The sequence below is a fragment of the Elaeis guineensis genome, chromosome 6 (genome assembly GCF_000442705.2).
Source record: "Elaeis guineensis isolate ETL-2024a chromosome 6, EG11, whole genome shotgun sequence".
NCBI classification, from domain to species: Eukaryota; Viridiplantae; Streptophyta; class Magnoliopsida; order Arecales; family Arecaceae; genus Elaeis; species Elaeis guineensis.
The window spans coordinates 4,531,588-4,542,307 of NC_025998.2; the positions used below are offsets into that span (position 1 = coordinate 4,531,588).

A 10,720-nucleotide genomic window follows, 5' to 3' on the forward strand; every position below is an offset into this window, starting at 1 on the left:
ATGAGCATCCTGTAATTTTAAGAAAAAATTAAAAGAGAAATAGAAGAATGTGAGCTTTACAGCCCAATAAAATCCCCACATACTCACACTAGCATAATAATAATATAATTTAAAAATAATAAATAAATAAATCAAAAAAAATATAAGTCACAAAATCTCATGTCATGTATCTAATATATCTCCATATAAATATATATATATTATATACTATCGAATATCTATTTTTTTTAAAGTCTACATATGCAGTCAACTAAAATTTCTTTTTACTTAATCATAATTTTATATCTTATCATCCATGTCTCATTCACTTAATCCGAATCAATCAACAATTATCTTTAGAATTTCGGACTAAGCACGATCACATTCCAGCCTACTAGCTGTGATTTAGTTTGTAGTGACAAACTATACTAGCCACGATCTAACCTACGATGACAAATCATACTAGCACTCTCCAACCTATGGTGGTAATCTCAGAATACCCGCGATTCAGCCTGCGGTGGCAAAACCAACTTGCCATGCTTCAGCCCACGGTGGCAATCTCAAGTGCCACGTTCCTGTCCGTGGCGGAGCTATTCTCAATTTAACGTGGTTAGTCCAAAATTCCTTCTTGATCATCAATTTATTTAAATCTTAATTTATACCAAAAGAATATTTTATCAAATAGTATTTTTCAAAATTCTCAATAATCAATATCACATCCCAAACTATCCAAAAAATATTATTATTTGACACAAACATATGATATAGAATATATGAATAATCATACTGACAAGCATAAAACAAATATTAATCATGAGAAATCAAATCATATAGTGTAAAATTTTATATATATATATATATATATATATATATATATATATAATATATATATATATATATATATATGTGTATGTATCGATGTTTGTATTCAAAAACTCTTCTATCGATGATTGATCTAAATACAGAAATTGATGAACTTTTTTCTGATCTACGAACTCGAAACCAAGATATTTCGCTCGACATCTTGTGTGGACAGTCGTATTTCTACATAATCAGAGTCAAACATAAAAATTATATCTAATTAAGAATGAAAAAATTATAAATTTTTTTTAAATATCATAAATATAGAATCCCTCTTAGGATTGATCGGGCTTACCTAGGTATGTGAGCCATTTATTAATCTAAAAGATATCCAGATAGAGCAATCTATGAAGAGGAAGAAAAAATTTAGAAAGAAAAAATAGAGAGAGAAATTGATAGGGAAAAAAAATGGAGAGAAAGGAGAGATTTTTTTTTTTTTTTTTTTTTTTTTTTCTTTTTCTCCTTTTCTTTTCTTTTCTTTTCTTCCTTTCCTCTCGTTTTCTTCTTGTCTTCTTCTTCTTCTTTGTTGAAACAGGGGTAGGGAAAACCGAGGCCGACTACCCCGACACCGGCGATCACAGCCAGCGACGATCCCTCGGCACTGGTGATGATAGCTCTGGTCCTCAACGACCACGGCAAGACCGAAATCCGGTGATGGCAGCTGGTCCGGTGGAAGGGAAAACAAAAGAAAAGCAGGGGAAGTTCGGATCCCCATGAAATCTGATGGCCGGCGACTCAATCCGGCCGTCAAAAGCTCCCTAGAGTTTCAGAAAAGAGAAGAGGAAGAAGAATAAAGGTGGATTACCTCAACTCCGGGGTTAATTAACGGTGGTTCGCCGAAAATCGTTCGATGGAAAGAATCCCGTAGACGCACGATTTCGCCAGCGGTGGGTTGCAAGGAACGATGCTTTCGACCGGAAGACGAGGAGAATTTATAGATGGAGATTTTGGGTCCTCACTGGACTCTAGTTTGCCCAAACTCTTTTCTTGATCGGACTCGGAAGAGGGAAGAAGAATTCCTTCGGGAGTCTTCTTCTTCTTCTTGTTTTTTCTGACCCTGCCCGGCCCTTACAAGGCCCTGATTAATGTTGGGATAAAAATCAGGGCCCTTACAAGTTCATACTTTCATGTACCTCTCATGAAACCTTATAGCTGTTCATTGTTTTGTTTCGTGGATAAATCCTCCAACAAATGTACAAAGATATGGAGGGGAGGATAGAGCTTATGGATAGTTTTGGAGAAGAAAAAAGAAGAGAAGCGAAGTGTATGAGAAGGAAAAGAAAAAGAGAATGGTCGTCAGTAGGGAGTGGAATAGAAGAGGAGGAGGGCAAAGAGGAGAAGAGGATCGAAAAAAAGAGGAGGGAGAAAAATAGATTGTGAGCGAAAAATGATAGGGATTGATGGGGCCACCGTAGAGGGGTGGCTTATAGGCAGCTTGAAAGAGGAAGAAGAGGAGAGAGTGAAGAAATAGATGGAAATGGAAGGAGCAATCATAGAGGAAGAGAAATATGTAAAGAGGAAGGAGGAAGGAAGGAGAAAAAGGGATGCTGGTGATGGAGGAAGAATCAATTAGAGAGGAGAGAGGAGGAACGAGAGAGAATATAAAGATAAGGATATACATTTTTGTTATTTTATAAAATAATACTATCATAACGATCACGTGACATTATTCTGTTAATGAAATTAGATGTTAAATCATATTAAAATATATCGATAATTAAAAATATCAATTTGATATTTTTTAAAATACAAAAGATGTACATCTAATTAGATTAAAGTTAAGAATGTATTTCTGTAATTTTTTTTTTTTTTTTTTTAGCAAACATAGCCTCTCCTTCTTTTCTAATAAATTTCTTGTTTCTTGGTTTCCCCAAAGACAACCGGCCTTTTCACAGCATTAATAAAGGTTATTGTGTATGTGTGACCGTGCGTGCAATTCAATTTTTCAGAAAATAGATTAAGGTTGAATTTTGCTGGATGATACAATTTTATACATGAACATGGATGTATGCTTTATAACTTGAGTGCTGGCTATGCTTTTTTGAAACTTGATCTGGTCATTGAACATAACAAAAGTCAGATTTCCCTAATACAATGCGGATATAGCAACCCTAGTGAACAAATCAGGTATTGGATTGATCATCGGAGATCATAGAGCAAATTATGCATCAAGCAAAGTCATATACTCATACACCAAGCACTATGTTTGATATCGGAAACAGAAGCATACGCTTTTTAAAAGGGAATTTTGGCAGTAGACAATTTGGAACAACAAGTGCATAGATGCGGACGAAAATTTCAAGCTCCGCTTCGTAAACAGGCTTGATACCCTATGATACATCCATCACACAATGGCAGATAGAAATAAATTTTCAGTAGTAAAAGTGATCCACAGGCCAGAATCCAACGATCAACATGCTCAAGATACTCCAAAAAAATGAACAGAACAGATTCTGATAAGAGATCAATATCCAATATCACCAGCTATATTATTCAAAACACAAGCTATTTCTCAAAAGACATATTAGCAACCTTTATTAATATAATAGAACAACACTACATAGGATGAACGGAATTGGTTCTGAAACAGAGGCAGGGGGTGGGGGTTGGGGGAGATTTAAAAAAATAAAAAATAAAAAAGGATATCACCAGCTATTAAATTTGCAAGCATGAAAAACATAATGATGAGTCCCTGATAATTTACACCAAGAAGATCATGAACTCTCTCCTGCAGTCCAGTGGCATCTCAGTTCATTCACTTTGCTCGGATGCAGCGGATGCAAGGTTTTCTTCTCTCAGGATGAAGACCTCTGGTCCCCCTCCCTCAGCACAATCTCCATTAGTATATCATCCCAAGTGTCTATTGATCCAGGCAAGCACCAATGAAGGCAGTCATTCTGGGGTCTCTTGCTGATATCAGGATGAAACTTCGAGTAAGGGCCTGGATGTCCGTCAGGCCTCAGCAGCGAAAGATGGTAAATGTCAAGGAGTTCCAGGCGCGTCCCATCCTCCAATCCAATTGCTGCCGCCTTCTCAAACGCCGCTATTTCCAGGCCTCGCATAACTTGGTCCACTGGATTGCCGCTAAACTCACCTTCTTTGTAAGGTTCTGTCCTGTTGCAAATCCCACCGTTGTACCACTCCCCATACTCGAAGTGGTCCGGTGTCCAAGTCCTAAAAACAACAAGTGGCTTGTGATCAGATGTGGTAATGAAGCGGAAAGCCAGTTCCAGGGCTTTTTGGTAAGCATAGTCCATCCCAAGTTCTTTTATTTTTTTCCCAGGACAGTAGTGGCAGCCGATGATGGTGCTGTTCTCCCAGAAAATGGCTGTTTTGCGAAACCATTGTCCACCAGACATCACAATGTAGTCGTACTTATTATATTGGCTTGTCCATGCATTATCAAGGGCGTCAAGATGAAGCTGAATATCATATTGTGAGTGGCCTAAATATTTTATCTCAGCTTTTAGCAGGAAAGGAGCCGAGATAAATGCAAGAGTGAGGTTGTGGAAGGAGAAGTACCATGTCAGGGATTCAGATGTTTCATCATGATAGATCATAACAGCTTCTTCCACCTGAGAATCAAGATACATGTCAGTCACAGGCCTTTTGATGGAAAACTATGAGTGCATACTTTTTTTTTTTTTTGAAAAAAAAGGTAATTGACAAGCTGCAGCTTGAATTGTGAAAGTTTTAATTTTCCAAGCTCTATATATAACAAGCAAGGCCAACCATGTTCTAGTTTCCAGATTTTATAGCCAGTAAAACTAATTTGGCATTTGAAAATCTTCCTCAATCAGAACAATGGATGAATGTGAGAGGCACATGAAGAGATGAGGAATATGAAATATTTGGTCGTTGAAGATTTAGAGGAAAAAATGTCTCTTCATCTAAAGAGAAGACAGATCAAAACAGCCAACAAGAGGTAGCAGGGCCCCATTAGGCAAATCTAACAAATTTGATCTTCTAAATTAAAGTTTTACCTTGTCAAGGATGTTTTTTTGCAGCTTTTTTTAATAATCTGGAATAGCATAATATAACCAATCTCATACCCCCACTGTCAAGGGACCATGTTTGCAAAAGGCTTGCAGATATATCCATTTGACCAGACTCCTAACTTTATTCCAAAAGGGCAATCTCCATCATCCTTTGGTAAACAGATTAAGAGGTCTAAGAAGAGCAAGAGGACTCGGGTAGAAGTTTATCACTGCAAATTCTTTTTCTAAAATTATATTCCAAAAAAACTATAAAATCAATTTATTCAACAAAACTCATGGAATGCACCTGTGAAAGAAGGCAAAGTAATGACTCTATCTGGTTGAGGAAGATTGAATCACCAATGAATGCCCAAGATTTATTTCGCATGGCTTTCAAGAATTTCTCGGCATCAAATGGAGATAAGTCACAACCATAAGGTTTCCATTTCCAATAAAGGTACCCTGTATCAGGCCTTCCATTTGTCAAACAATCTCGAAATGGATTTATGAAACTGCAGCTTGAATTGGTGTAAAGCGGTCCTGAAGAATTTGGAATCCACTCCCCAGAGAATAGGTCACATTGTTCTGCAGTACCATTGATCCAGGTAATTTCAAGTAATTATCAGAACAATACATATTAAAAGATCTATATATAGAAAGGAGAAAGCAAAAGAAAGATAAGAAGTTTGATGAGACAGCAACCATATTGGAATCGTAGTCAGCTCACTTCTAATAAACCAAAGCAAATCCACTCTAGACTTACTCTGAGCTGATTGATGGTCAACCAGTGCAATGAATATTATCATGTTCCAGGATTGAACATGTATAAATATTGTACATGCATGTATTCATGTAGGCCTATCCAACTACCAGAATACCTTTTATATAGTATAAATTTCTTCTTATTAATTATTTCAGAAGTCAAAACATAAAACATTCGAAATTGTCTACCTTTTACAGAATCTCCTTTCCTACCATGCAGTGCCATTTCTGCAAGTCGAGTATATTGGCATCTGTCTTCTCACTGAAGGGTAATCTGAAACTGAGAAGAGATCCAGGTTCACGAGAAAGGAAGAAAAAAGGCCATACACAGTACAGAACAAATTAAATACTGAAACAATAATTGCAATTCTATTTGAGTGTTTAAATTCAGTCATTTTTAGGGAAAAATGCTCTAAATAAATGAAGCAATTATATTAATCACAATCATATTTCAGTCAAATGGAGAACGTGGATGATTCTCAGACACTTTTTACTCTAAAAAAAAAAAAATCTAACACATTGAACAATGCTCAACCGTGCACAACTAAGCAGTTGTGTTTGTGGACTACTTGAAGATGTCAGTAGGAAAGCCATATCACCAAAAAAAGATAACGAAGTTACTAATTTGTCAGTAAGAAAATTTCTCGGTTCTTATAATCAAGCAGTGCTAATTAGAAACACCGCAATTTTGGTCCAAAGAGGCTTAATAACGGATGTGATTTTACTCTTGCATATATTGCTATTAAAAGCTTGAATATGACCTTTTTTATAGAAGAAAGAAAGACAGAAGCCAGATAAGCCACAGTTCAGGACAATAAGAGGAGGCTAGTATAGAGCCTTTTTTTAAAGAAAGCAGTATTTTTCCCCATTCCGTTGATAGCGATGGTGGATGAGCACCAATCATTGTTTGCATAAAATGATAAAATTGATGAAAGAATCACCCGTTCAAGCAATTAAGACAATACCCCCCAAGATCCTCTGAGCAGAAGAGAGGTGCAACCACTGGGCTATAGCTTTCTTTGCCCATATGAATTTATATGAAGTATCTTTTACAAGCTTACCATAATATTTGTGCAGATTGCTCATTCACCATCACCAGCCTCGCATGACCACATCACCAAAAACATTAGCAGAAAAGCGTTACTTAAAAACCCATAAATTTCGGGCATCGCTTTTTCTCTCCTCTCACCCAGCATCTACATCCTTCCAAGAGCCCTCTTTTTCAAAAACGCATACACAAAATATGCGATATAATCACTCGTTTGTTTACGAGGAGGATGAGAATAATCACCACCCTTTTTGACTTCTTAACTTGAGCTTTCAACCAACATTCCTTCTGGGAATCATACAGAGACTTCATTAAGCTTTCTTTTTCTTCTTATTTTTTTCTAAAAGCAAAGATTCATTTGGGCCATTAAGCCAAAATTAGCCTCTTTTACCACCAAAACCTTGTTCACTTCAAATCTCTCCCACTGCACGTTATAAGCAAAACCAAACTCAAAAAACGCAAGATGCCACCAAGAAAATCTTCTTACCTCTCCTCAAGTTCCCACCTTTAGCTGCTGGTATCTCGGAGGCAGGGGAGCCAGAGAAGACGAATGAGCCGGTGGCACCCGAGAGGAGGAGGCGGTAGGAGAAGGCCAGGAGGAATGCTGAACCAAAGAACTTGAGGAGAAAGCGGCCAACCCTCTTCTGAGGGAAAGCGCTTGGCTCCCCGTCCGACTCCATACCCTTTGCCAGCTATTGCTATAGCTCTTTTCTGAGAGCACAGTGGAAGGAAGACGGAATGGAGGAGGAGGGAGGACTACACCGAAGAGAGAGGAGGAGGTGATGTTTAAAAAGGGAAGGGAGGACTACCCCGAAGGAGAGAGAGGAGGTGGTGCTTTAAAAGGAAACACTGTTGTGGCTCCCAACCGTTTCTTTTTTTCCTCCCTGCACCCATGCACCTTTGGTAAACTTCCCCCACAAATTTTTATATTATAATGGCATTTTTTATTTTTTTATTTTTTTATCTTTTGGAAGTTGAAATCGTACCCCGACGTGCTCTCAAAAATGACCTACATACGAAAGTTTGTCTTATGTCACACCGTATCAATTATCCTTTTGCAAAAAAAAAAAAATATATATATATATATATACATCATTCTAATTTTATTTTTAATTTTGAAAAAAAATATTTTTTAAACTAAAAAAGTCAATAATAAAGTTATTTAGTTGTTGATTTTTTTTTTTTATGTTTCAAACTCATGATATCTGAATTATAACGAAACAATCTTACCATCGCATTAAATTAACAAATCATATATAATAATAATTTAATTATATAAATAATAAAAATTAAAAACATCTTATCATATTTCATACAAATAAAAAAAATAGATCACTAATCTTAACCAGTCATAGAATGGAATCCAAGCATGGCTACCATCTAATACCCGTTTGATATATCCATAATTCTAAACATATCAGGTGGACATTCTACGGTTTAATCTTGCATTTAAAATCATCATTATGAATCAAGCAAATGTTAGATTTATATTTTTAATGTATAAAACATATATACAATTGATAAAATTATTTAAAATTGATGTCAACAGTCTCAATGTAAATTTTAGCTTGCATTTAGTTGCAGATTGATAAATTTCTTTCTATTTTTTCAAAAAAAAAATTATATTTTTTGAGTTGAACTTTTGCCTTTTAAAAAAAGAAGCTACATCACCGATATTTGATGATGTCATACATAGGTTAAGGTATGTGCAGAAATAAATTAGACCACAAAAAAATATGTAGTAATGACATCTTACGTTGCTCTTTCACATTTTGATCTCATATAACAAATTAGAAAGTTTTATACAGATTCGATTAAAATTAAATTACAGTGGAGCAATCAGCCTGGTTGTTCTCCCTGCTATGGACCATCTCTCCAACACCAACATGTAGCTTCCAAAGTGTGACAGATAGAAATAACAGCAAGAAAATAGAAACGGACCAAACCATTCTACATTCCTACAAAATCCTTTGAACCATCAGGTTTTGTTAATTTCCCATTTTCATTTTGTAATCACCAACAATATTGATGCTGGACCCCAATCAGGATGAAAAAATCGGAAAATCAGCAACAGAAACAATCAATTGAAAAAATATATATCAAGTTGTAACGAGTACTAATATATACCATACCTTACATCATTGGATTGACGATCCAACGTGGCAACTAGGGATTGGTGTGGCATGGTTTGAAGCCCATTCCACCAATCGCCAACGGCTACATTGAGCCAGTGACATGAGCGGTAGTGTTTGGTGAGATCATCGTATCGTAGTCTTTGACATACCACAAAAACTTGGGTGTAGAAAAGAAATAGGTGACCAATAGAATCATGTACTGATCCACTCATCCACCCTCACTGGCAAACAAGAGACTTACGAAGGCATGTTTTTTCTGGTTTTGATGGACCAATAAGAGGGGAGCTCTGAACGACAGATCTAATGCAGGGTGGGTATACCGTGATTCTCACGTCCACACATGGATATTCCCGTCATAGGAAGAAGAATAACTTCTGTACAAGTAAAAACTTTTCTGGAGTGTATTGTGGAAGAACTTCTCTACGATTAATTTATGAATACATAACTAAACTCATCAATCTCTGGATTGCAAATCGTGTTAAATATGCATGTGTAGAGATTACAATGCTTAGCTAGTTGTGAGGAAAAGTTAGACCGAGGGCTTGGTTGTTATTAATACAATTCAGCTAGTTGGAGTTATTTTAACGTATCGATATCTTTATTTCTTAAGTCCCTGAAAACCTTTTTTCTAAAATAAATGAAACACTGGTTTCCAAGGAACGACAAATTAAGTTCAGGTCCACTGCATTAATAGATACTAATTAAATTGCCATTAACACAGCATGTGCTCAATAGAGGCCGATCAATGGGCTGCGACAATATGTTGGCTGCGGTTAAACATGTAACTTTGTTCACGCAGCCAGCTAGGAAGATCGAGCTCAGGATCATAAATTATGAGATCCCTGAAATTTATCTCTGTGTAGGAAAAATCTGCTTCACCACCATCTGAGTCTTGAATATATTTACCAACTCCCCTTAATCTATCTGTTTGCATCTTTCATAAAAAAGATAAAAGTAAAAAAGGGAAGCTAGCTTTCTTGGAGTGGGCCTAAGGAAGGATTAGTCCTGTCACTGAAGAATTGGATAACACTGTCAGCCACATACTACAACCATTCCAATATTGTCGTAAAACATTTCGTGTAACAAGTTAGAACAATTTAGTTTTACATCAGAATGCTCAATTCCATGTTGCATTAAAGGACAGTCTAGTTTCTTTATAAAACTAAAGTACTGTTGCTTGGCCAACTCAATATCTTAAACAAAGAAAAATTTATAATGTTACTTGACCTTTTTTTTGATTTATCGATTTATCTAAGTCATAAAAGATTTTCAAATCTCGACCAAATTTTGTTCATTTTTCTATAGATTTTTTCACTGTATAGCCTTCTAAATTTATAAAATTATATAAATATCCTCATAAAATTATTATTTATATATATATCCTTATAAATTTTTCAATTACATGTCTATCTATAAGGGCATTTCAGTTATTTTGATTTTAAGCCAATTATTTTTAACAGTATTACATGATATGGATACATATATACATATATAAAAAAAAAACATGTATAACAAGTATTTTATGAGGGTATATATGCAAATAATAATATTATGACAATATTCACATAATTTTACATAAGTACAATGGTATACATGCAAAAAATCCTTAAATTAATTATGATAATGTATGTGAAATGTTTTCATAATAGCTAAACAATAAGGTTGTTGGCTGTGATATTTGTTCCCATGACATTGCTAACTTGTTCGTAAACTTTGAACTAAAAGGGGTGCAATTAACATTTTCAAACTATAATGTATAAATAAGCAAATATACCAATTTCAATTATTCAATACCCTGCCTTTAGTTGGTCTTCATTTTCAATGATTTAGACCTCAAGTTTAATTTCTAAGATATTAAATAATATATTTATACTTATTGAAGCTTTAGACTTGGCTATGAATATAATTTTTTGATAGAATTTGATCCACAACTAAACTGGTGGCCCAGCCCAACTACA

General features: G+C 35.4%; 1 protein-coding gene across 1 annotated transcript; it reads right to left on the reverse strand.

Moving 5' to 3' along the window:
• Positions 1-3,373: 3,373 nt before the first annotated feature.
• On the reverse strand, positions 3,374-7,499 carry LOC105047787 (protein trichome birefringence-like 26). The gene is made up of 4 exons (XM_073259963.1): positions 7,115-7,499; positions 5,769-5,834; positions 5,125-5,402; positions 3,374-4,415 (listed from the first exon to the last, which is right to left on the reverse strand). Exons 1-4 carry the CDS (start codon positions 7,305-7,307, stop codon positions 3,636-3,638), a joined length of 1,317 nt encoding a protein of 438 aa, XP_073116064.1. The 5' UTR covers positions 7,308-7,499; the 3' UTR covers positions 3,374-3,635.
• Between the last annotated feature and the right edge of the window lie 3,221 nt (positions 7,500-10,720).

Excerpts from the sequence above, each read along its gene's own strand:
- LOC105047787 (XM_073259963.1), bottom strand. The coding sequence starts at position 7,307 with ATGGAGTCGGACGGGGAGCCAAGCGCTTTCCCTCAGAAGAGGGTTGGC. Across the intron at positions 5,403-5,768 it reads GAAAGGAGATTCTGTAAAAG|AACAATGTGACCTATTCTCT; the intron begins GTAGACAATTTC and ends ATGGTACTGCAG. Across the intron at positions 4,416-5,124 it reads TACTTTGCCTTCTTTCACAG|GTGGAAGAAGCTGTTATGAT; the intron begins GTGCATTCCATG and ends CTTGATTCTCAG.